This window comes from Capricornis sumatraensis, chromosome 1 (genome assembly GCF_032405125.1).
Source record: "Capricornis sumatraensis isolate serow.1 chromosome 1, serow.2, whole genome shotgun sequence".
NCBI classification, from domain to species: domain Eukaryota; kingdom Metazoa; phylum Chordata; class Mammalia; order Artiodactyla; family Bovidae; genus Capricornis; species Capricornis sumatraensis.
In genome coordinates, this window is record NC_091069.1 from 201939576 (window position 1) to 201964534 (window position 24959).

The following is a 24959-nucleotide window of genomic DNA, read 5'->3' on the forward strand; positions in this document are numbered from 1 at the left end:
CTGTGTATGTATAAACTGTACTGCTGTGGAGCGTGACCATGTGTATATGGTGTATATGTAGAATTTCAGAGTAGGTGCGGTTATGATCCTGCCTCTGGTTTAGAGAATAGCATGAACAGGTGAACAGAAAGAGCGAAGCCCTCTGTATTTAGGAAAGGAAGCAAGAGTGCCTTGACTCTCCGGAGTTTTCTTGCTGCCCTATAGATGCCTGCCTCTGTTATTTGGAGCCGGGCAGGGCGTGCACCCAGCTGATCCCCTTTACACACAAATGACCTGGGACTAGAAAACCTTCTGCAGCAGCTTGCACTGTGACATTTGATGGTCTTAAAGGAGCTTCTGTGGTTTCAGAGTCCTGAAGAAGAGTTTTCCCAGGGAAGCCAGCAATTTGGGTTCAACCAGAGACTCTCAAGAGAAGGCTAATGGGAAATATTTCTTCCCTTCTAGAACTCAGGAATGTGCTTCTTTGAAGGAACATAATGAATAAGGATGTTACTTCTATTATTACTAAAAATGGGAGTCTAATGTTGGTTTTAAAATGTTTACTTTTATTCAAATGTTCATATTAACTTCCTTTCCAATCATAAAAATCTTTTAAAAGCTGAGCCATGTTGTATTTAGATACTCCAGTGTCTTCTAAACATTTCCTTTGGAAAGGGAAAACTAGTTACAACTGATAAAAAAAAATGAGAAGTAACATATATTTATTCAGTTTTGTTTTTTGGCCATGCCTCATGGCTTGCAGGACCTTAGTTCCCCTAGAATTCCCCCTGGAACTGAATCCAGGGCCCCAGCAGTGAAAGCACCAAGTCCTAAATACTGGCCTGCCAAGGAACTCCCTCATTTTTTTTTTTTTGGAACTCCCTCATTTTTAATGGCTACTTAGATTATTCTCCCCATGAGTGGTATACTCCAAAAGGCTTCAAGTGTAGGATACAGTTTTATCTGTCTGAACATTATTTTCCTCTCACACTAATGATAATCTGACTTGGAGACTAGCTTGCAGGGCTCTGCCTGTTACTTGTGAAAATAGATTGGCATCCGTGTGTCTCTTTCAATAATTGTGAGACATATTCAAATTTCTGTCTGCAAAAAGCAGATAGAAATATTAAAATCATTTTAATATAATCATATATAATTAATTTATGTTTTTACAAGCATAAGACTAGCCCCAGAAATTTTGAGAAATTTTTTTCTCCTGAGTTTGTTACTTGTCCTTTAGCATGGGAACCCTTGGTCCCCTATTTTCCTAGCATTTAAATTTAAAAAGTTCTTTTGGAAAGACAAAGGATATTGACTAGTACATTATTTAGAGATCAATAGCCCAATGGAATATTGTCAGACTAAATTAATCATTAAATTCTTATTCCTGAGATTTGCCTGCTCAAGTCGAGAATAGGATTTTTATCACCAAAGATGCATTGAGATATTTGGGCAATACAAAGTTTGTAAAATTTCAAATTGTATTATTTAGGTTTGTTTCTAAATTGACTTGGTCACATTTGTTTTCAATCCCATAAATCTATATTAGAATATTTATTGCCAAGGATTTTTTTTCTATAATAGTACTAGTTCTTTATTCAAATTTCTCTTTAGTAAGACATTAGGATAAATTTGAATTTTTTCTTAATACACAGCTTTAAATTTTCCACATTGCTAATGTGTGTTTTTTTAATTTAGATGAAATTCTCTACACTTAGCAAATTTTGTATGATATTCTGAAGTTATGGTTTCTGAATTATTTCAAATAATATTCCTGTTGTCAATGATTTGATAATAGCTATATGTACATAAGAAAATATCCAAGTATTAGATGAATAGTTTCCCTGATTTTTGCTTTTCATTTCCTATTCTTCTGTTCAGCTAGTCTCTGACTTTGCATAAATTAGTTACACCTCTGGAGAAGTTTCTTCCAGTATAAACTAGGATTAGTATTTTTCTCTCTGCTCCCTAGAGATAAAATGAGAAATTCTGGCTTAGGATTTCAAGACATTTCAAATTCTATGGCTTAAAGTCTGTAATATCATTTCTAATAACCTATGTATTTCTATATTTTCCAATTAGAATACATTTCCACAGATCAGAATTTTAAAATGTATGATACCGAATCACCATGTTTGATGTAAGAAATAAAATATAAAGACCTTGACTTTCAAAATCCTCATAAAAAGTGCTATGTGAGAATATGTTTGATCTGAGGTTTTTAAAGATATTTAAATCCTTTGAATTTTAAAGACGTCTTCCAATCACCCTAAGAAAGAAAATCAATTGGACCTCACAGTACTGACAGCTTTGAGAGATGTGTAATTTTTTCTTACAAGGTTAATATTAGGCAGTCACAATCACATAAACAAAACTTCAAAGGAAAATTGTTATAGTTCATTTTATTAATCCCATTTATAAGCCCAGATCAAACGCCATTTCCTCTGCAAGGTCCCATTAGCTAGGAAGTGGTCATCCTCTCCCTGCACCTCTATTAACAACTACTTTCACGTGTAACTGTCATGGTTCTTCCCACAGAACTTGATTGATGTGGACTGTTTTCTGTGTCTGGTCTCTCCTCTGCCTCCTAATGCCAGGAGTGTATCTTTTTGTCTTTGGTTTTCTATTTCTTTTTGGTTGTCTATGGTCTACTATTGTTGGCAGGTCTCACCATGACCTTCTTGAGCATTTTGTCTCTACATCTTAGAGCACATGTCACTATCTTGATTGTGTTTTAATTGTGTATATCCTTCTAAAAAATACTTTTTCAGGGCAGTGCCATTGTGATCTGTGTAATCTGTAGAGTACCCCAGATGTGCTTATACATGGAGATACATAATATTTTTTGAATGCCTGAATTTTTCCTCTTCATTTTTTGCTTTCTAACATACGGATATTGGGCCTCTTTTCAGACAGAATTTCTTGATATAAGCCAGCTGTCTTTCATCCATGATTTGGGACCAAAGGGCATGTAAGTTTCAGTATTGGATCTATAAGGAGAAGTATGAAAAGTTGATGAGCATTGTAGCCTTTGATTTATTGGTGTACCAAGGTGATGGAGCTCCCCTGGCTTCACTGTTTCCTTCCCAACAGAGTCAGAGCAACTGTGGGACCTATTTATACAAAACAGAATATCTTGCTACATTAAACAAAGGTGCCAACTGCTCTGCACTCCTTCTCCTCTTACCCCACAGTAGTGGGTGTTTAACACAGATAACAAATATGATGTGTGCAAGAGTGCATTAAAAATCAAATATACAAGATCCCTTCTTTTTATCACATATAAAAGTTAGCTATTTACCATTTATTTTATTGACTAAAAGTAATACTGTATAAAATGTATGTTATGTAACAAGATTGAAATTTACTTAATTCTTATCTTCTGATGGGCTACAGTCCATGGGGTAGCAAAGAATTGGCCACAACTGAGCGATGGAGCACATCCTTCATGATATGAGAGCTTGATATTACAAAGAGTTTAACTTTTCTAGTCAAGAACATTGTTGGTAGTTCTTTTAATTTTTTGTTTGTTTGTTTGGTTGGTTGGCCATTATTGTTTTTTCACATCTTTCAGAGTTAGGATATTTCTCCTGCCAAAGTAATGGCTTTGCTTTACTTCTTTGACATGGATTGGTCCTAGAATTGTAGGTGAAGGGACGCAGAAATACCCTGGAATCTGTGGGTGAGCATTCTCAATGATCTCCATAGCAGATGAATCTTCCCCGTGCCGGCATTTGGCAACATGTGGGCTCTTTTTCAGGCTGTCATGGTGGCTGGGAGAATGCTCAGCATTTAGAGCCGGAAGCTGGGATGCTTAAGGTCCTGCTGTGTGTGCGGTATGCTGTCCCCACTGCCAACAGGCCTACATCCACCAGGGTGCTTTTAAAGATTGGCTTTGGAGTTCTGAGCCTAGTTAACATAGCATTGACCTATTTGACAGTAAAAGCAGAAAAAGTAGAGAGGTAGGGCATGGGAGAATAGAACAGTTTATTTAGTTCCCAATTATAAGGCTGTATCAGCTAAGTGTGAGCTGGAAGTTTAAAGATGATGGGTTGACTTAATGTCTCTTTCAGAGAAGGTATGATAATGAAAAGATCCGGAGGGCACAGAATACCAGGCCTGAATTGCTGTGGCCAGGGAAGAGCCTGCTATCGGTGGGCAAAAAGGTGAGACTTGAGAGTTTTGTGTGTTTGTCTTAATAAACTGAGTATTGGGGGAGTTTTTATATTCTAGTTTTCAATTATAAATCTTTGAAAGTCATGGCAGAGCAAATTTTAAATTATTTTTAAGTTCCAGGTTTCGGCTCTATTTAAACACTCTATTCAAAATTGCACTTGTAGGCAGAGTATGCCAATTACATACATAAAAACCCAATGGGCCATAGGATTCAAAAATTGGTCAGCCAGGGAACATAGACAGTGGCAAATTAGCACAATCCATCATGCTTAACATCACTAGTCATTAGGGGAAGATAAATCAAAACCACAGTGATCTATGACTTTACAGCCACCAGGATGGCTGTGATAAGCAAATTGGACAATAGCAAGTGTTGTCAAGGCTGTAGAGAAATCAGAACCCTCATACGTTTCTGGTGCATCATGTAAAATGATACAGCCAGTTTGGAAAACAGGGTGGCAGTTCCTCAAAATGTTAAACATACAGTTACCACATACCCCAGACATTTCCAAACAGAACTGAACAAATATATCTCCATTAAAACTTTTTAATGAATGTTCATAGCAGCATTATTCAGAGTAGCCAAAAAGTGTAAAAAGCCCAAATGTCCATCCCCTGATGAGTGGCTAACCAAAATATGGTACAGCCCTGTGATGGAATATTATTTGGTCATAAAAAGGAATGAAGAATACTAAAGGATATGGGATTTCTTTTCTGGAAAATATCTGGAATTAGATGACCATGGTGGTTGCACAAATTTGTGAATATATTAAAACCACTAAACTGTACATTTTCAAGGGGTGAATTATATGGTTTTTTAAATTATATTTGAATATTTTTTAATTTTAATGAAAAAAAATTAAAAAAAAGAAATGAAAGACTGATGAATGTTGTCATATGAATTAACTTGGAAACATTACACTAAGTGAAAAAGAAACAGCCACAGAAGGTCACATATTGTATGATTCCATTCACATGAAAGGTTTAGAATCAGTAAATCTGTAGAGACAGAGTATATTCATGGTTTCCAAGGGCTGTGGCACAAGGGGAATGGGGAGTTACTATTACTGGGTGTGGAATTCTTTTTTTAAATTAATTTATTTGTTTTAATTGGAGGCTAATTACTTTACAATATTGTAGTGGTTTTTGCCATACATTAATGTGGCTGGATGGCATCACTGACTCGATGGACATGAGTCTGAGTGAACTCCGGGAGTTGGTGATGGACAGGGAGGCCTGGCGTGCTGCAATTCATGGGGTCGCAAGGAGTCGGACACGACTGAGCGACTGAACTGAACTGAACTGAACTAAATGTGAATCAGCCATGGGTGTACATGTGTCCCCCATCCCGAAACCCCTTCCCACCTTCCTCCCCATCCCATCCCTCAGGGTCATCCCAGTGCACTGGCCCTGAGCACCCTGTCTCATGCATCGAACCTGGACTGGCGATCTGTTTCGCATATGATAATATACATGTTTCAATGCTATTCTCTCAAATCATCCCACCCTCGCCTTCTCCCACAGAGTCCAAAGGTCTGTTCTTTATGTCTGTGTCTCTTTTGCTGTCTCACATATAGGGTCATTGTTACCATCTTTCCAAATTCCATATATATGCGTTAGTATATGGTATTGGTGTTTTTCTTTCTGACTTACTTCACTCTGTATAATCGGCTCCAGTTTCATCCATCTCATTAGAACTGATTCAAATGTATTCTTTTTAATGGCTGAGTAATATCCCATTGTGTATATGTACCACAGTTTTCTTATCCATTCATCTGCTGATGGACATCTAGGTTGCTTCCGTGTCCTGGCTATTGTAAACAGTGCTTCGATGAACACTGGAGTTCATGTGTCTCTTTCAATTCTGGTTTCCTTGGTGTGTATGCCCAGCAGTGGGATTGCTGGGTTGTATGTCAGTTTTATTTCTAGTTTTTTAAGGAATCTCCACACTGTTCTCCATAGTGGCTGTACTAGTTTGCATTTGGATGTAGAATTCTTTTGGGGTGATGAAAATATTCTGGAATTATATATTAATGGTGACAGCATGCAAATTTACAAATATAGTAAACTAAAATACACTAAGACCCACTAAACTTTACATAAAAAAATAAACCAAAAAAAAAGGTAGTGATCAGGGGTAATTTTAGAGTTATATTTGTGAGGATGTATATTGTGATAAGTGTGATATAGACAGAAAACTTTAATTCATGTCCTATGTCCTGTCTAATTAAAGACTCCTTAGAGAGGAGTATTCTTATCTCATTCTTATTTGTTACTCAAAGCATCTATGACAACGTTTTTAACATAATAGACAACAGCTATTTGTTCCAATAATAATTTACTGGAATTTTAAAAACTATTAAGAGATGTTTGTTATTTTTCTAACCTTGAAAAAAAATATGAACTCATGTGTAAAGAGGAAATTATGTGTGAGTTGAAGATAAATAAGCTTAAAACTAGGATCTTTAAACGTGTATTTCAGATACATTGCCAACCAAAAATACCATTAGATCGGTTTCTTATTTTCTGAGTTTTTAAAGAATAGAAGAAATTACAAGGGAAAGATCAAGACATTAAGCTAGAGGAAGTTGAGGATTTCTATATAACAAAAAACAAAAGATTTTTTAACTACAGTAAACAGGGGACTAGTAGACTAGACAATATTTGTTTTCAAATAAACTTCTGTAATTTATTTAAATGTCCCCAGAAACTTGGGGTATAAGTAACATCACAGGAAATTCAGAGACCCCCACTTGAAGTAGCTTCCCACCCTCTCCTACCTGCAGTGGTACAGAACCCTGGGGAACGGTGTGTGCCAAGCCAGGAGGGGCGCAGAGCGTGAGCCAGCCTGCTCCTGCCCTTATGAACTTCCCTGGTAAAGAATCTGCCTGCAGTGCAGGAGACCTGAGTTCTATCCCTGGGTCAGGAAGACCCCCTGGAAAAGGAAATGGCAGCCTACTCCAGTATTCTTGCCTGGAGAATTCCACAGACAGGAGCCTGTGGGCTGTAGCCCATGGGGTCGCAGAGAGTTGGATACGACTAAGCAACCAACACTTTGACTTCCTGCCCTTGCTTCCTGATCCACACCATGCCTCTCGGGGAGGCAGAACCTCCAAACCCCTGAGGCCCTGGCACAGATTCCTCTCGCCTACTCCCCGGTCATCAGCTTTGCCTAAGGTTGCTACTAAGTGTTGAGTATGGCTTTTGGGCTGTAAGCACTGGTGAATCTTTGACTGAAGACTTGCTCTGGGCTGCCTGAGCAGAGTAGGCTGGAGGCATTTGCAGGCCCTAGCAACAACCTTAAGCCAAGAGCTGGCGGGAGTCCAGCCCCCTCACCCCTCAGGTAGGGTGATTCTCCAGCAAACTCTGCACTGTCTTGCGAAGTTCCCTGGAAGATTTGCAGCACAGCTGCCCGCAGTCCAGTGCATGAAAACACATCCTTGATGGCTCCCTTCCTGCCCTTGCTTCCTGTCCTTCCCTTCCTCTGCTTCCTACTAAGCTCCCTAATAAGTACCTTTACAAACCGCTTTCATTGCCATCCTTGTCTCAGAGTTGACTTCTAGAGCAACCCAACCTAAGACATCTACTCAAGAAATGGAAGCCTGGATCTGGTCCATTCTGTCATTTATTGAGTGCCTAATGTTTGCCAGGCTGTGTTCTAGCCACAGTAAGAACAGCGGTGAACAAGGCCACGTCCCTGCCCTCACAGAGCACTATTGGAGGAGATCACAGACAGTGGAGAAGCCGACAAGCAGCATGAATGGTGTTAGCACAAGTGTTGATCAGAGCTTTGAAAGAAAAAGAAGGTGATGGGACAGTCAGGGACACGAGGACTTCAGACGGAGGCTTTAGCTACAGAAGTCAAGGAACTGACCTTTGAGTTGTAACCTCTGTGAGAAGGGGCAGCCCAAAAAGATAGAAGGGGGAGGCTTCGTTATATAAAGGAAATATACCTCCCCCACTTTTTAAAGTCTGATATATCAGATTTCAGTCTTCCCTGGTGGCTCAGTGGGTAAAGAATCTTTCTACGATACAGGAGACACAGGAGATGTGAGTTCAATCCCTGGGTCAGGAAGGCCCCCTGGAGGAGGGCATGACAACCCACTCCAGTATTCTTGCCTGGAGAATCCCATGGACAGAAGAGCCTGGTGGGCTACAGTCCATGGTGTTGCAAAGAGTGGGACACAACTGAAGTGACTGAACACGCATATCAGACTTCAGCCAGAACAATCTAAAAAGATATGATCTTCCCTAGAATAAAACGTCTCTTCATTTTAATTTCTATAAATTTTTCCCTGAAACTTGAAGCCTTAGTTCCATATTAATAAGTATTCCCTGAGTTACATTCATGGGGTATAAAATGTCAGTACCAAACAAAAATGATAAGATGTAGCTGACAAATTTTGTTTGGAAAATTTCCCACACTAGAAGACTGCTGCTGCTGCTAAGTCACTTCAGTCGTGTCCAACTCTGTGCAACCCCACAGACGGCAGCCCAGCAGACTCCCTCGTCCCTGGGATTCTCCAGGCAAGAACAGTGGAGTGGGTTGCCATTTCCTTCTCCAATGCATGAAAGTAAAAAGTGAAAGTGAAGTCACTCAGTCGTGTCCAACTCTTAATGACCCCATGGACTGCAGCCTACCAGGCCACTCTGCCCATAGGATTTTCCAGGCAAGAGTATTGGAGTGGGTTGCCATTGCCTTCTCCACACTAGAAGACTATTGGTGTCTAAATGAGAGTTACTTTTAAGGGCAACACTTGGTCATATCTTTTTAAAAAATTTTTGCATCCATTAAAAAAAAAAAGATTCTGATCATTTTGTATATTCTGTATTGACAAACTGACATAGGCAAACAAGGCCATCAACCTTTCAACCAAGTCTCAGGCACAAGTATGAAGAAGAGAAAACAAAATATTTCTTCTGTTCTGCTGGCAAACACAGCAAGCATTTCTCCCCTCAATTTAAAACATCTGCTTAAACAGCACATCCTATTGATGGGCTCAATGATAAGTTTCTTATCTCAAATAATATCTTAAGAGATAATTTATAAGAAATAAATTTAGCATTTACTAAACTGTGAACTATACCAAGAATTACAATTTTTAGACAGTGACCATGTCTAAATGATTTTATTTATGCTCCAGGATCTATTTGTGCAGCTGCTATTCAGGCAAGAGTGTTGCTTTGCCTGAAGAGCTTGTCTGGGCCCTGGGGAGATACCAGTGGACATGACACACATTCGCTGTTTTCAAGGATCTCACTTTCTAGTAAAGGAAATACAAGAAACAAGCAGACAAATAAATAGTTCCAGACAGTGATAAGTGCTATGAAGAAGCTAAACAGGATGCAGAGGCGGGTGGGATGGGAGCCAGGAAAACCTTCCCGTGGAGAAATATTTAAGCAAAAGATTGATTGACAGGAAGGGACTGCTCATGGGAGGATCTGGAAGAAATAATTTCTAAGTGAGGAAGAGCAAATGTAGAAGCCCAGAGAACAAGGTTAGCAAGTCTCAGGACCAGTGAGACCAACGTGGTGGGAAGGAAGAGTAGGAGATGAGGCTGAGAAGGTGACGTGTGACTTCGGTGGCTTTATCTGCATTTTCATAACACAGTTTATAGTAGAACAGGTCACATCTTGTTAGAACAGACCATAATCTCACCTGGTATAGAACAAGAGAATTCATAAAAGCTCACATTTATTGGTTCCAGGCATTGTGCTAAGCAACATCCTTAAGTCATCTCAGTGAATCCTCAAAAATACTTATGAGCTGGATATTACTCTTATCCTTGTTTTATGGATTTAGATTTCAGGCTCAATTACCCCAGGTCACAGAAAAGGGCAAGTGACAGAACCAAGACTGGAGCCCAGGGAGGCTGACTTCAAGCAGACACTTAATCCCTGAGCAGCAGGTGCTGACTCCCAGAAGGCTGCTTGACGAATTCCTTTCTTGATGCATATCCTCCTGCTAAAGAAAAAAAAATCTATTGACAAAAGAGACAAAGAGGAGAAACAAGAAAAGGTTAATGAATGGCATAGTTAAGAGAAGCTTTAAACAAAGGCCTGGCATCAATTCACCTTATATCTAATAACTGTTACAGAGAACAACTCATCATCGTCAAAACAGAAACCACTATCTTTTGCCTTCAGATTTCAAAATCCAGCAGTCACTATTAAACACTTCTGTACTTCTTCGTCCATCACTGTTGTGTCTGGTGTGGAGCTCTGGCTAGAGCTGCCATTCAGGGGACCTTGACTTCTAGGCAAGTCCCCAAGTCCGGTACATTTGACTTTTCTTTGTCAGTTTGACACACCCACCAGCTGTGGTTTTCAAAGCCTGTGGCTCCTTCCTGGTCAGCAACACTGCTGCTCTGGGCCTGCCCTGCCATCTGCTCTCTAGCTTACATAGAAAGTCAGGCTGGGACAAGGGGCCACAGCTGAAGAAGGACCTTTAACAGATATGTGATCTGTCTACTCTCTTTAAACCTTGACCGACTTTTCATCAAGTAGTTTTATGTAACTCATAACTCAGCCCCATCAGAATGACTGAGTTTCTATTTGATATCATGACCTTGGCAGTTATATTGAGCAGTGTTAAGAGAATTCTTGTAAAACATGAATTTCTGCATTTTCTGAAAACTATTGAGAGTGTTATCCATGAATATTGTTCAGTTGCTTTATGTTAGGTTCCAAGTGAGAAACTTTCTTTGGAATTTATCTTTTTGTTGGGTGACTTCTTTATTTCCTTAATTTGTTCATTTGATAAGAAAAACCAGGAAGCTCAAACCCACATTGGTGTGTCATCACCATAATTATATTAGTGTTGTGGTTAGATATTTGCTTTCTCTGACCTTGATGTTTTCCCTTTTGTTAATCATAACACATGTATCACCTTTACTGTGTTATCCTAAATCCATCCCACCCCCTTTAATTGGAAAGGAGACAGCCTGTATATTAAAAAACAAATGAAATGAAACCATGTGGAAGTCAATGTAGATTGTCTACATTAAACCCTAAATTAGAGAGCCACTAAAATGTAATGTGGTTAGCAATTTCACTAATGATTTGTTATAGGTTTCCTTTAACTTCTGACTTCACGTGTTACATTTACAATATTTGTTCATTTATGTTCAGGTATTCTGGCCTTACCTATTTCATAACGTGCTTTATGTTGCCTAATATGTGATATAATATTCCCATTGTTCGTTTCTTTAATTATTGACCAATTCATTTCACCACTACACAATTGCAGGTGACTATGACATTGCCTACATGGCCTTCGGACTCTCCTCAATGTGGCCTTTGCCAGGCTCCTACCCACTCCCCACACCTCATCTGCTACACTTCCTGAAACCCTGGCCTCCCCAGACTGTCCCCCAATACAGGCAGCGTTCCCAGCCCTAGTGCCTTTGCTGACTCTTCCCTCCATGTGGGATGTATACCTGGACTACCTCTCTGGGCTCTGCTTGTTGGGCTCCTTCCTGGTTTTGCTCAGACAACACTTTTTTGAGAAATGCCACCAAGCTCTTTCTCTTAGATCTGAGGACCCCTTCCTTACACACATCTCTTTTTGCTTTCCGCCTCTAATACCTATCCCATTCAGCCTAGCATTGTAATTGTGCCCCACCAGCCTAATAAGTTCCTTCGAAAACATGTCTGATTTATCTTTGTGCCATTCCTACCTCTGCTCTAACTCCCAGTTTATCACTGTACTTTTCCATCAGGAAGCTCTTAAATATATATTGAATTGATTGCAGATATACCTTTGAGAGATCATGTTCCACTGAGCATCATTTATTAATAGTCCTTGCTGCTGCTGCTGCTGCTAAGTCGCTTCAGTCATGTCCGACTCTGTGCAACCCCACAGACGGCAGCCCACCAGGCTCCCCCGTCCCTGGGATCCTCCAGGCAAGAACACTGGAGTGGGTTGCCATTTCCTTCTCCAATGCATGAAAGTGAAAGTGAAGTCACTCAGTCGTGTCCGACTCTTCGCGACCCCATGGACTGCAGCCTACCAGACCCCTCCGTCCATGGGATTTTCCAGGCAAGAGTACTGGAGCAGGGTGCCATCGCCTTCTCCGATTAATGGTCCTTAAGCCACCAATGATTTGAAATGAACAATATGCAGAGTACTGGATGCTTATTGAATCTTTTTAAAGGGGAATTTTTACTTACACAGAGACTCAGTTGCCTCTTCTGTGCTGGTTTATTTCGGCCAGCACTAACCCACCCCGTTTTCCAACAGCTTTGGTTCCTGCTGTGCACCCTGTGAGCACCGCCCACCCACATCAGGGACATTCTTCCAGGCTTTGCCGTTAGTGTCTAAAGGGCCAGTGAATGGTCTTGAACTGCTTGGTGCCAGTACTTCTCGGAAACATAACAGGAAGATTTTTGTTTGTTTGTTTTTCTGTTTCATAGTGTTTTCATGTTTTAAAAAATAGATCCCTGTGTAAAAGATAAAATTATGCTTACTGTCTGCTAGAATGCTTGCTTTAAACTTGTAATAACTTGTTCCCTTTGTTTCAGTAATTCAGTACGACTTCAAAAATATGTGTTTTCTTCTTACAGGTGGTTGATAGTAAAAGATTCCTTTTTACTGTATATGAAACCAGACAGTGGTGCTATTGCCTTTGTCCTGCTGGTGGATAAAGAATTCAGAGTTAAGGTGGGGAGGAAGGAGACAGAGACGAAATATGGACTCCGAATTGATAATCTTTCAAGGTAGAATTTGGAAAGATTTTTAAAAGATTTCTCTAAAAACGGTTTTTCTCCCAACCTTAAGTGAAGAAGAAGGTAAAATAATTTAGGTGTTAGAAAATTATTATTTAGAACTCATCCTCAATTAAAAGTAATTAAACTACTTTTTTATATCTTTAAGATGCAGAGTATCCTATATGCAAGAGTCAGAATAAATGGTACCATGTATTGCTGTGTGCCTGTTTTAACAAAATATATGCCTCCTTTAACAAAATTGACTACCCATTAATACCAATTTACCAAACAGATAAGGAGTAATAGTTCTTGTTTTTAAAAAGTAGAATTTTACTTTATAAATGGATACCCTTTAACTAATAAAACGTGTACAAAGTGATCTGATTATAAAAATTCCATTTACATACAGAGTTTTAAAAAGATACCTTGAAGGATACTCAACTGTACATTTATTATAGATTTTATTAGTGAGTTTGTGTGTGTGTTGATAAACATTTCTTTCTGAAAGGCTGTAGTTATACAATATATGTGTGTCTTTTTCTTTCTGATATATATATGTGTCTCTATAAAGTTCAGGGTCATGTATATGAATACATTTTTGTTGTTTAGTTGCTAAGTTGTATCCCACTCTTTTGTGACACCATGGACTATAGCCCATCAGGCTCCTCTGTCTATGGAATTCTCCAGGCAAGAATACTGGAGTAGGTTGCCGTTTCCTACTCCAGGCAGTCTTCCTGACCCAGGAATTGAACCCACATCTCCTCCTTAGCAGGCATATTCTTTACCACTGAGCCACCTGGGAAGCCCATACGAATACATACAGATATACAAAGGTCCATATAGTCAAAGCTATGGTTTTTCCAGTAGTCATGTATGGATGTGAGAATTGGCCATCAAGAAGGCTGAGCACCGAAGAATTGATGTTTTTTGAACTGTGGTGTTGGAGAAGACTCTTGAGAGTCCCATGGACTGCAAGGAGATCAAACCAGTCAGTCCTAAAGGAAATCAACCCTGAACATTCATTGAAAGGACTGAGCTGAAACTGAAGCTCTAATACTTTGGCTACCTGATACAAAGAGCTAACTCTTTGGAAAAGACCCTGATGTTGGGAAAGATTGAAGGCAGGAGGAGAAGGGGACAACAGAGGACGAGATGGTTGGATGGTCACCAATTCAATGGACATGAGTTTGAGCAAACTCTGGGAGATGGTGAAGGACAGGGAAGCCTAACCTGCTGCAGTCCATGGGATCTCAGAGAATCAGACTTGACTGAGTGAGCTGAACAATGACAACAATACATTTCTCTCTATACACACTGACTGACACCAAATATATATATATATTTACTATAAATATGCTATTTGTACTAATATATTTGCATGTGTGTGTGAAAAATGCTGAACTTACCAATCTCAGACAATGGGAGATTCAGGATGTTATTGGAAATATAATGATGCTGCCATTAAATCTTCCTCCTGGAAATTCCCTGGCAGTTCAGTGGTTAGGACTGTGTGCTTTCACTGCCAAAGGCCTGAGTCCAATCCCTGGTCAGGGAACTAGAATCCCACAAGCTACACAGTGTAGCCAAAAAAAAAAAAAAAAAAAAAAAAAGCCACGTCCCTCCTGGTACTACTTCCCTGTTTTCTGGAAAACCATAGAAATCAGACCACAATTTTCAATGGTCGCGGTGACAGTTGCTTTACTGGCCATCTTATCTCCATTTCCTGCCATCACTCACTTGTGCACCCTTGCCAAATGAATCCATACAGATCCAGGTTTCATCGGCTCCCCCTCTGGTGTAAGTGGTCCCCCTCCTTGTATCAAAGAAGCCCAAATTCCTCCCTTTACAGTCTGAGGCCTTTCGTCTCTCTACCTTCATTGGCAATCCCTCCCTAAAGCAGTCTTTCTGTTCTTTAGGGACAGTTCTCTTCACACCCCTCCTCACACATTGTTTAATTTCACCTTGCTTTCTACCTCCATGTTTGGAATGGTTCTTTTTTTTCCCCCTAACCTCTGATTCACATCCTGTGATAAGACTTCTGTTTGTCCTTTATCTCTTCTACAATATCTTTTTCTCATAACTGGTTTTCAGAGGCATTTCAGCTCAGTTGGAGCAGTGCTTGCATGCTGGGTCAAGCCCAGGCATTTCCTGTGCCCTGGTGACCTCTCTGCAGAACCCTGTATCTGCCTGCTGCGGCCAATGGAGAATGCCTCGCTCCTCCCACCACATCTCACCTCGCCTCTCCGTACACCCCAGACAAAAGCCAAGCCTAAGCCTAAGCCTAAGCCTAACCCTAATTTTTTATTATTTACCAAATAATTTTTCTTTTTTTCTCAATCTCTTTTCTAGTTAACATCAATATTAACGCTGACATATCATAACTCTAGATATCTCTGACATATCTAGGGGACCAGTTTGGACATCCCTAATCTTTAGAAATAATTATTTTAGGGTCTATACATATACCTCCTTCCCTCCTTCTTATCAGGATCATTGCATTTCTTCCCAAAGCAAACTCTCCCTGCTCACTCACAGCACTGGTCCTCTATTGGGGCAAGTTTCTGCCTAAATGGCAGGGAGACTGCTGGCTTCAATACCTTGTTTTCTCTGGGTTTTTGTTGTTGTTATTGTTCTTGTTTTTTTTTTTTTTCTTCATTTTGGCAGTGCCTAGAGAATACCCCATGGACGGAGGAGCCTGGTAGGCTGCAGTCCATGGGGTCACTAAGAGTCGGACACGACTGAGCGACTTCACTTTCCCTTTTCACTTTCATGCGTTGGAGAAGGAAATGGCAACCCACTCCAGTGTTCTTGCCTGGAGAATCCCAGGGACAGGGGAGCCTGCTGGGCTGCCATCTATGGGGTCGCACAGAGTTGGACACAACTGAAGCAACTTAGCAGCAGCAGCGGAGACATACAGATTCCTATTTCACTGACCTGGGATAGAACCTGGAGTTCTGGCAGTGAGAGCATGGAGTCCTGCCCACTGGATTCCCAGGGAGTTCCTACACCTTGTTTTCTCTGAACTTCAAATTTGGATAACTCATTTCCACCTCTTAGTGGTAGTCACCTCTTCTGGCATTTGCTGTGTAATAACTTTTTGTAATCTCCCACTCTGAATTTTTTTTTCAGCACTGACAAATCTGTAACCATTTAGGATCATTTAGTCATTTGCAATAGAAAAATCTAGTGCAGTCTGGGTTACATCAGAAGTAATTAATCAAGTATGTTAACCATGACTGATTCCAGGGCTCCAGCGATGTCACTGAGGTGCATTTTCCTGAAGTTTCTCAATTCTGTCCCCTGGGATCTGCTCCATCCTAAGGCTGATCTCCTGGTGGTAGCAAGATGGCTGCCTCTTACACTCAAACCAAGTTTGGTGGAAGGGGAAGAGTCTCCTGCTGGCATTTCTGAGCAACTCCTTGATTTTATTCTCACTTTTTGGGTGAAATTGGCTTATGAATATCATCCTTGAACCAGCCTTTGGAATCAGGAGCTGGAGTATGCCATTTTGTTGGCTTTGGTAGACCCAGAGAAGGCACGGGATGATCAGGCTATTTCCAGAGGCTGAGGGAATGGACACCAGGTGGGCCAAAGGGAAATGTCCTTTACAGGAACCAACAATTTTCTAAGATTTAGATGTAGGACCTCACTTTATGCCTCTTCCATGTCTTCCTCACAGCTTGGCCCAGAGAGCTCTAGACCTTTACACACGTTTGCATAAGTGAATGAGGGAATAAGTAACCTGAAAGTTTGTTGGTGCTACATTGAATATATTTGTATATACTGCCAAGACCATTTAAAAGTCTGTTTTTTTTTTTGTATCAGTAGGATGCTCTTTTGTCTAAAATGTTCTTTGCTGCAGTACCAAAACAAATGGGACATGTTTAATTCTTAAATTATTTAAAGAGATAGAGCATAAAGTGACCATTCTTTTCCACATTTTGCTTTTCTTTGAAGGACTCTGATTTTAAAATGCAACAGCTATAGACATGCTCGGTGGTGGGGAGGGGCTATAGAAGAATTCGTCCAGAAGTATGGCCCCGACTTTCTCAAAGATCATCGATTTGGATCATATGCTGCCATCCAAGAGAACACTTTAGCCAAATGGTAAGATCTTTTTGCTCTAAGACTGTGAAGATAGTCATAGCATTTAATATTACAGTGGTCTAAGTTCACCTGGAATCAATTTTTGAAGCTGTGAAAAAATATTATGTATTATACTTCACAAGAGCCTTTATAGGACTACCTGAGCATAAATTATTTTTCCATTTTTTGTTTTTATGATTTTTTTAAAAATGAACTTTAGATAGCTAGCTTTAGATTGTGAAGTCTGATTTTAAAAGTTAACTTCATACATTTTCTTAATGATGCAAATGAAAAGTTTATTTAAGTCATTAGCCATAATTTAAGCCAGAGAAATTTACTTGGTAGGTATTTCTTTTAAATAAAATTTTGCTTAGCATGTTATTCTACCCATGGGTTAGAAACTGGTCTGCTTTCAGTCTCAGAAGAACAATGGTGTGTGAGTTCAGCAGGGTGGGAGAGTGCATCTGACCTCATACAATGATGAGAGCATTCAATTTGTTATTCTCTCAGCAGAAAAGAATCAGATTGCCTGCTTCTGTCTACTTACTGTATTTCCTGCATAGCAAACAGAACATAGTATTCTCAGTTTTTGTTTCCAGTTATACAAAGTTAGCTGGTGGTTTTGTAGAGATTCTAGGCAGTGGCTTCCGTCTTCTGTTTTGCCATATGATAGATTTCTTTTTTTATCTTTTTTGTTAAAAAAAAATGAAACAGAAAATTTGTCTTTCAGGTATGTTAATGCCAAAGGATATTTTGAAGATGTGGCAAATGCAATGGAAGAGGCAAAAGAAGAAATATTTGTCACAGATTGGTGGTTAGTATATGTCCCTGGGGAGTTTGGAGATCTCTGTGTTTAGGAATATACAACAGTGTTGTACTGTTCTAGAATCAGACATTAAGAAAGACAGCAGTATTCACAGATGTTTTGGTCAAAATCCCAACTAACTAATTGTAGTAGCCTCCACTGAAAGGTCTTTTCAAAAAAAAACTTCACATCCATATCTATTGTTAAAATATTTAGTTTAAGCAATTTTGGTTTTGTTTTTCCCTTTGGAAGCAAATAACCAATATTTATTGTAGTAAAGATTATTTTGCAATGCAAATATAGGTGTAGAGATAATGGAAAATAGTCTTCCTTGGATATCTTCCATGATGCTGGTATGTCTGTCACAAGGTCCAGTGAATACACTTCCTCTGAATTGTCCCTTTGAAACTGGAATATTTCCATTTACCTATTAGTATTAAAATATCCTTTGTAATGACTAAGCCTGGTTAGCTTTTCTAGAGATGCATCAGATTTCAACTTTCTAATCCCCTTTAAAATCATCCATGAGAGTTAAAATGCTCATTAAAGCCATTGCAAGTCTCTTGTATCTAAAATTCACTTAGCTTTTGGGAAATTTTACTCCTGGAGTAGGTGTAGGCCTTGTAGTATGACTTTAGTTCCAATAACCCATCTGCCTGGATGGTTAAAACCCATTGCTGATGCTAACATTTCCTACAATGGAAATGAAAATGTCTAAAATGTGTTTTCCTTCTAAGAACTTAGTTGCTTAAAATGCTCCTCCCACCCCCATTTTTCCCTCTCCTATTTCTTTCCAAATGCTATCTTTATTGAACTATGAAAATAGCATCATAATTCATTTCTTCCTAACTCTAGGTTTTGGGGGGAAAGGAGAGTAATTAGGAATGTGAACTCATCTTTTTGTACTGTTTTACCTCAGTGATGAGGAAATGTTTAAGTCTAGGGCATGCTTTCCCAACCTTGGCACTACTGACGTGTGGAGCCAGATAATTCTTTATTGCGAGGGCTTGTTCTTTGTATTGTGGGGTGTTTAGAACCATCAGCATCTCTGGCTTTTGTCCACTTGATACCAGTAGCAAGGTCCCAATTGAGATAACCAAAATATCTTCAGACGTCATCAAATGTCCCCTGGGGCGCACAGCCCCTCTTGGTTGAGAACCATTGATCTAAAGTCAGCAGATAAGGCTTGTGATAATCAGTGCGTCTGTGCTTCTGTTTATTCTCACATTTATGCAGGAGCTTAATCTTTGTCCTTTTATTCTTGCCAAATTTTATCTCTTCAAGTCAGCTACCAGAAATAAAAGAAAGTTTCATGCTTATGAGCTATTTCTTGATTGAATACTTTCTACACACTTATGAGAATAGGTTCAAGCTTAATGTAGTAGGTATCTTCCTTTAAAAAGTATTTCTGAAAGTTTGACTAGGACATGAAAGAGACTGTAAATAGCATTTCCATTGAGTCCATGTTATCATGTTTTACACAAGCAAATAATAGATGTTTTGAAGGTTCTGAACACTGAAATATAGGCTGTCATTTAAACATCTAAAGAGATGGAATGTTAAATGTTTCTTCTGTCAGCCAAAAAAAATAAATCAGCAGGTTATTTCTTTTTCATGACTATGCTAGGATAACATCTTATTACAACACTCTCTTTGAAATAAAACCTTTGCAGAACCTTCCCTCAAAACAAGTGAAGAAAATTGTTGTACAATTATATTGCAAAAGTGAGCATTCAGAAACTTTATCACACCCTGATATATCTGGATCTGAGAGAATGAAAAGCATAGTGAGAAGATGCACATGCCCTTTAGAAGCTTCTAATCTAAATCAAGAGACATCACATACATGAGTGAAAACTGTGTTACTTTCTTTTTGAAACAATTAATATGCAAGCAAAGGCAGATTTGAGCAATCCCCGGCAGTTGGTGATGGACAGGGAAGCCTGGCGTGCTGTGGTCCATGGGGTCACAAAGAGTTAGACACGACTGAGTGTCTGAACTGAACTAAAAGGCAGATTTAATGAAATGAGAAACAACCTGGGACCTAGAAGTGCTTAGTTCTTTTGTTCGTTAATTCATTTAACTACCCATTCTTTCATTTGTTAATTTATTTACTCATTCATTTCTGAGATACTTAATGAGCAGCCACTATGTGACAGGCACATGTCCAGAATGATGAATGAAAAGCAGCCCCTACCCTGGACAATACACAGTCAGGAAATTATGTGCAGGACAACAGATTGGGGCCTGCTCAGTGGTGAAGTCGCTCAGTTGTGTCTAACTCTTTGCAACCCCATGGACTGGGGCCTACCACATTCCTCCATCTACGGGATTTTCCAGACAAGAGTACTAGAGTGGGTTGCCATTGCCTTCTCCAGAGAAGTCGACTGAGCAACTTTACTTCTTCACTTCAGTGGTGAAGATCAGCATAGCAGAAGGCACAGGGTGAGGGTGGGGTTGGGGGAAGCTCAGAGGAAGGGGCAGTGACTGAGCCTGCAGGAGCTGTGGAAGCTTCACAGGAGAGGAGGCTGGCCTGAGTCCTGGGTGATGGAGCTGTCCAGATAAAGATAGGTGAATATTTTAGGCAGAGAGGTAGTAAGTTATAGTTAGAATTTTATTGAAATAATGCAATAAGAAAAGGTAGGAAAGAAGACAAATGAGAGTTGCAGCTTAAGTGGAAAAATGAAAGTGAAAATCGCTCAGTCGTGTCCTACTCTTTGTGAACCCATGGATTGTACAGCCCATGGCATTCTCCAGGCCAGAATACTGGAGTGGGTAGCCTTTCCCTTCTCCAAGGGATCCTCCCAACACAGGGATCGAACCCAGGTCTCCCACATTGCAGGTGGATTCTTTACCTTCTGAGCCACAAGGGAAGCCCTCAGTGGAAGTTAGGGGTATTATTTTGTGCAACTTTTATTTCAGTAGTCAGTAGAAGACTGATTGATAGGTAGGTAGGTAGGTAGACGGATGGATGAAAATACTGGGATGAATACATAATGTATTCCTGTGGCTTATGACCCCAAAAGTCCAAAAGCTTCTGACTTTCAACAGGGTTGGCGAACATTTTCTGTAAAGAGCCAGAAAGTAAATATTTCAGTTGTTTCAGGTGACATATAGTCTCTGATGCATATTCTTGTTTGTGCAAGTGTGTGTGTGTTTAATAAACCTTTAAAAATGTAACAGCTCATGGGCCATACTAAAAGAGGCAGTGGACCAAATTTGATTCATGGTGCATAATTTGATAACCCTTATCTTAAAAAGTAAATTCAAGTTATTGCATTATATCAATACTAAGAGCGACTTTCACTAAGAAACTGTCGATCTGTTTTCTGAAGTGCGTATACTAACAGTGTTTGGGAATTTCATCCCTCCTCATCATTGCGAGCACTTGCTGTTGTGAGTCTTTTTCGTTGTTGTTGTTCAGTCACTAAGTCGTGTCTGACTTTTTGCAACACCATGGACTGCAGCACACCAGGCTTCCCTGTCCTTCACTGTCTCTCAGAGTTTGCTCAAACTCATGTCTGCTGAGTTGATGACACCACCCAACCATCTCATCTTCTGTTGCCCCCTTCTCCTCCTGCCCTCAATTTTCCCCAGCATCATTCTTTTTTAATGTTAGCCATTCCAAAGGGTATTCAATAGTCTCTCGTGATTTTAAGTTGTATTAGCATGTCTTTTCATGGCAAGCATATTTTCCTGTGACTTTTGGACATCTGTTGAGTTTTTTTTGGAGGAATGTTCAAATCTTATTTTTCTTCTTTTTTTTATTGGATTGTCTTCCTATTACTGAATTGCAGAAGATCTTTATGCATTCTAGTTACCATTTACTCCAGTTCATTCTGGCCTCAGTGTTTTCTGATGAAAAATTCATGGTCATTTTGATTTATTGTTCCCCTCTTATATAATGCATTGTTTTTCTTCTGAGTGCTTTTAATATTTTCTTCCTGTCATTAGGTTTCAGCAATTTGATTGTGGTGTTTGAATTTATCCTGTTTGGAGTTCACTGAGTTTCTTGAATCTGTAGGTTTATGTCACTCATCAAATTTGAGAAATTTTCAGCCATCATTTCTTCAAACTTTTTTCATGCATTTCCCTCTTTCTCCTCTTTTTTTGAGTCTCTGATGACACAAATCAGTATCTTTTTGTGTTGTCCTATGGGTCTTTCAGGCTTTGTTAATTTTTTGAAAAATCTTTTGTTACTCAAATTGGATAATTTTTCTTTATCTCTCTCTAAGTTCATGGATTCTTTCCTTTGTCACCTCTGTTCTAGTGACCCTATTCACTGAGAGTTTGATTATTGTAGTATTTTTCAGCTTGAAAATTTCTCTTTGGCTTTTATTTATATCTTTATTTCTTTGCTGAGACTTTTTGACCATCTATTCATTTTAAGAGTGTTCACCCTTACTTGTTGAAATATTTTTATAATATCTAGCAAAGAATTATATTAAATAATTCCAGCATATCATTTTGGAATTGACATTTGTTGAATGGCTTTCCTGCAAGTTGAGATTTTTCTGATTTTTTTTTTTTTGGTATGCCAAGTACTTTTTCATGTATTCTGGAAGCTTTGAATATTATGACTCTGGGTCTTGTTTAAATCTTACAGAAAATACTGGTATTTCTGTTTTAGCAGGAAAGTGGTCCATTAGGTCCATGCAGAATGTTCCAGCTAGTCTTCTATCTGTGTGTCTTTGGTGACATCTTTCTTTTTAAATCCTTTGCAGTGCTGTCCAGATCTGTCCCCCATGTTCTCCACCTAATGGCAAATTTGGGCAGTGATTTGTTTCTTATTTCAGTTCTCAAATTCTTCTATATAATATTTAGGATCAAATTTATGTGTGTGCAGCTTGGGAGTGAGCTAGAAGTTCATAAACAACTTTATATAGCATTACTTTTCTGAGCTCCTTTCCCTCCATGATCTGCCCACTACTTGTGGGTTGCCTGTTGCTTCCCTTTTCAGTCTTCTGGCTATTGAGAGAAATGTGCCCTGCTCTGTTACACAGTTTCTGCAATGATACTTTGTATCCAGAGCCAGGCAATGAATATTTGTGTCATCCTCTTGGAACCACATTTCTTCCTTTGGGAGGGAAAATTCCACTTCCTCAGGGTTTTTGATGCCTGTGGCCCAGTCCCTGCCACCGCTAGCACTGCCAGAAGGTCCCACTCTTCCTTTCCTCAAGCCTTAACCAGAGGACTTCTGAGGCTCTCTCTGCCTGTGCCAATGCCCATTTCCAGTTCTCTTCCCAACTGAGAAATCAGAGGGAAAAGAACAGTAAAACCACTACTCACTAGAAGATATGTCAAGAACAAATGTGTTCGTTCTCAATATTGAGTCTTCCAATTCATGAATACTCTGTATCTCTCCATTTTTTTTTAGATCTTAAATTTTCTCATCAATGTTTTGTACTTTCCACATACTTGCAGTTATCACCAAGTAATTCATGTTTTTTATGTTTTTGTAAATGGTATTTTTAAAAGTTCATGTTCCATTTATTTGCTGCCAGCATATGGAAATACAGTTGATTTTTTAATACTGATCTTACCTACTACAGTCTTGCTTAGTTCACTTACTAGTGCGAGTAACTGTTTTGTAGATGCCTTAGGATTTTTCCCCATAGATGAACATATGGTGTGTGAATAATGACAGTTTTCCTTTTTCCTTTATAATCTGTATGCTTTGTATTTATTTTTTCTCTTCCTTTCTTTCTTTCGCCTTATTGTCTTGGCTAGCATCGTCAGTAAAATGTTGAATTGAAGTAGTGAGAATGGACATCTTTCTTGTTCTCAGTGTTAGATGAAAAGCTTTCAGTCTTTTATTATACGCTTCAGGTATATTTTTAAATAGATGACTTTTCTTTGAGGAAATTCCTTTCTACTTAAAATGTATTGAGAGTTTTTATGCTAAATGGGTATGGAATTTTGTCAAGACTTTTTTTCTGCATATATTGATATAATCTTTCTGTTTTCTATTAATGTGCTGAATTATATTGATTGATTTTAAACCAACCTTGCATTCTTAGGAATAACCCCATTTTGTCATGATCCTTTTTATAAGTTATGAAGCTTTGGTAGAGATTTTTACCTCTGTGATCGTTAGGGATATTGTACTTAATATTTTCTTTTCTTAGATTCTCTTTTTTGGTTTTTATATTAGGATAATGCTAGCCTCATTATATGAGTAAGTATATGTTTTCCCTGCCTTTGTTTCCCAAGTGAATCTTGGAAGAATTGGTACTGTTTCTTCCCACAAAATAATCAACTCTCTTTTTCTTTTTTAATCTAGCCAGTTTGTCAGTTTTATTAATCTTTCAAAGAATTAGATTTTGGTTTTATTGAGTTTGTTGTTTTTCTGTTTTATGTTGCATTAAGGTCTATTCTTATCTATTATTCCCATTCTTCTTACTTTTTCTTAATTTATTCTCTTTTCTATTTTCTTAAGATGAACGTTCTGATGATTTATTTTAAACATTTTCTTTCTCATATGAGCATTTAAAACTATAAAATCTTCTAAGAAGAGCCTTTACTTAGAAGTACTTTTTAACATCTCTGAATTTGGAATGCATCTCACACTCATTAACATCTTATAGCTGTCATCATTTTTTCTTTCTTACTGGTACACACAGTAATATGCATCTTACATTCACTGTTGTCCAAAACCCAATGAAATGTAGTGTTACACAATTCTTTTGAATTTTGCTTAGCTAATAATTACTTAGTTAAGATCCTGACATAATGATGCTTGTGAGTCATAGCTGTACTGTACTTGCCATTTGTTTATAGCATGATTGTCATTTTTCATAGCGTGACTATTTTTATCTTTTCATACATTATGCTCAAAATCGAGATTTCCTTGAGAGCCTGCCTAAGATCCTCCAAAGTATCTAGTAGAATCTTCTGCATACAGGGTACACAGTGTTTTTAGATTTTAAAAAAAATGATAAAGACTTAATTACAGAGTATAGACCTGAAAATGGCCGCCACACTGAAGCCCTCTGAGCCCATAATTAATGTGTGCATTGAAAATTGCAAGCACATATATGTTGTTGGGTATGTCCTACTTTCCGTGAACTAGCAGCGCTCAGTGACACACTTTTCTATTTAAAACAGATTTGTTTTTAATTCATCTTAGATCTTTTCCTGTCAGTTGCTGTATTTTTTGTTCAAGTTGTTTCCTATTTTAAGCTAAATATGTAAATATTTACAC

At 38.8% G+C, this 24959-nt stretch overlaps 1 protein-coding gene across 2 annotated transcripts in view; it reads left to right on the plus strand.

The window, feature by feature from the left end:
* The window catches only part of PLD1 (phospholipase D1), a 130492-nt gene that overhangs the window by 10730 nt on the left and 94803 nt on the right, over positions 1–24959 (plus strand). For both annotated transcript variants that reach the window (XM_068992503.1, XM_068992582.1), the window contains exons 6-10: positions 2892–2950; positions 4053–4145; positions 12721–12873; positions 16822–16971; positions 17681–17764. In XM_068992503.1, the coding sequence (XP_068848604.1) occupies positions 2892–2950; positions 4053–4145; positions 12721–12873; positions 16822–16971; positions 17681–17764 (539 nt within the window). The remainder of the gene's footprint in view (positions 1–2891; positions 2951–4052; positions 4146–12720; positions 12874–16821; positions 16972–17680; positions 17765–24959) is intronic.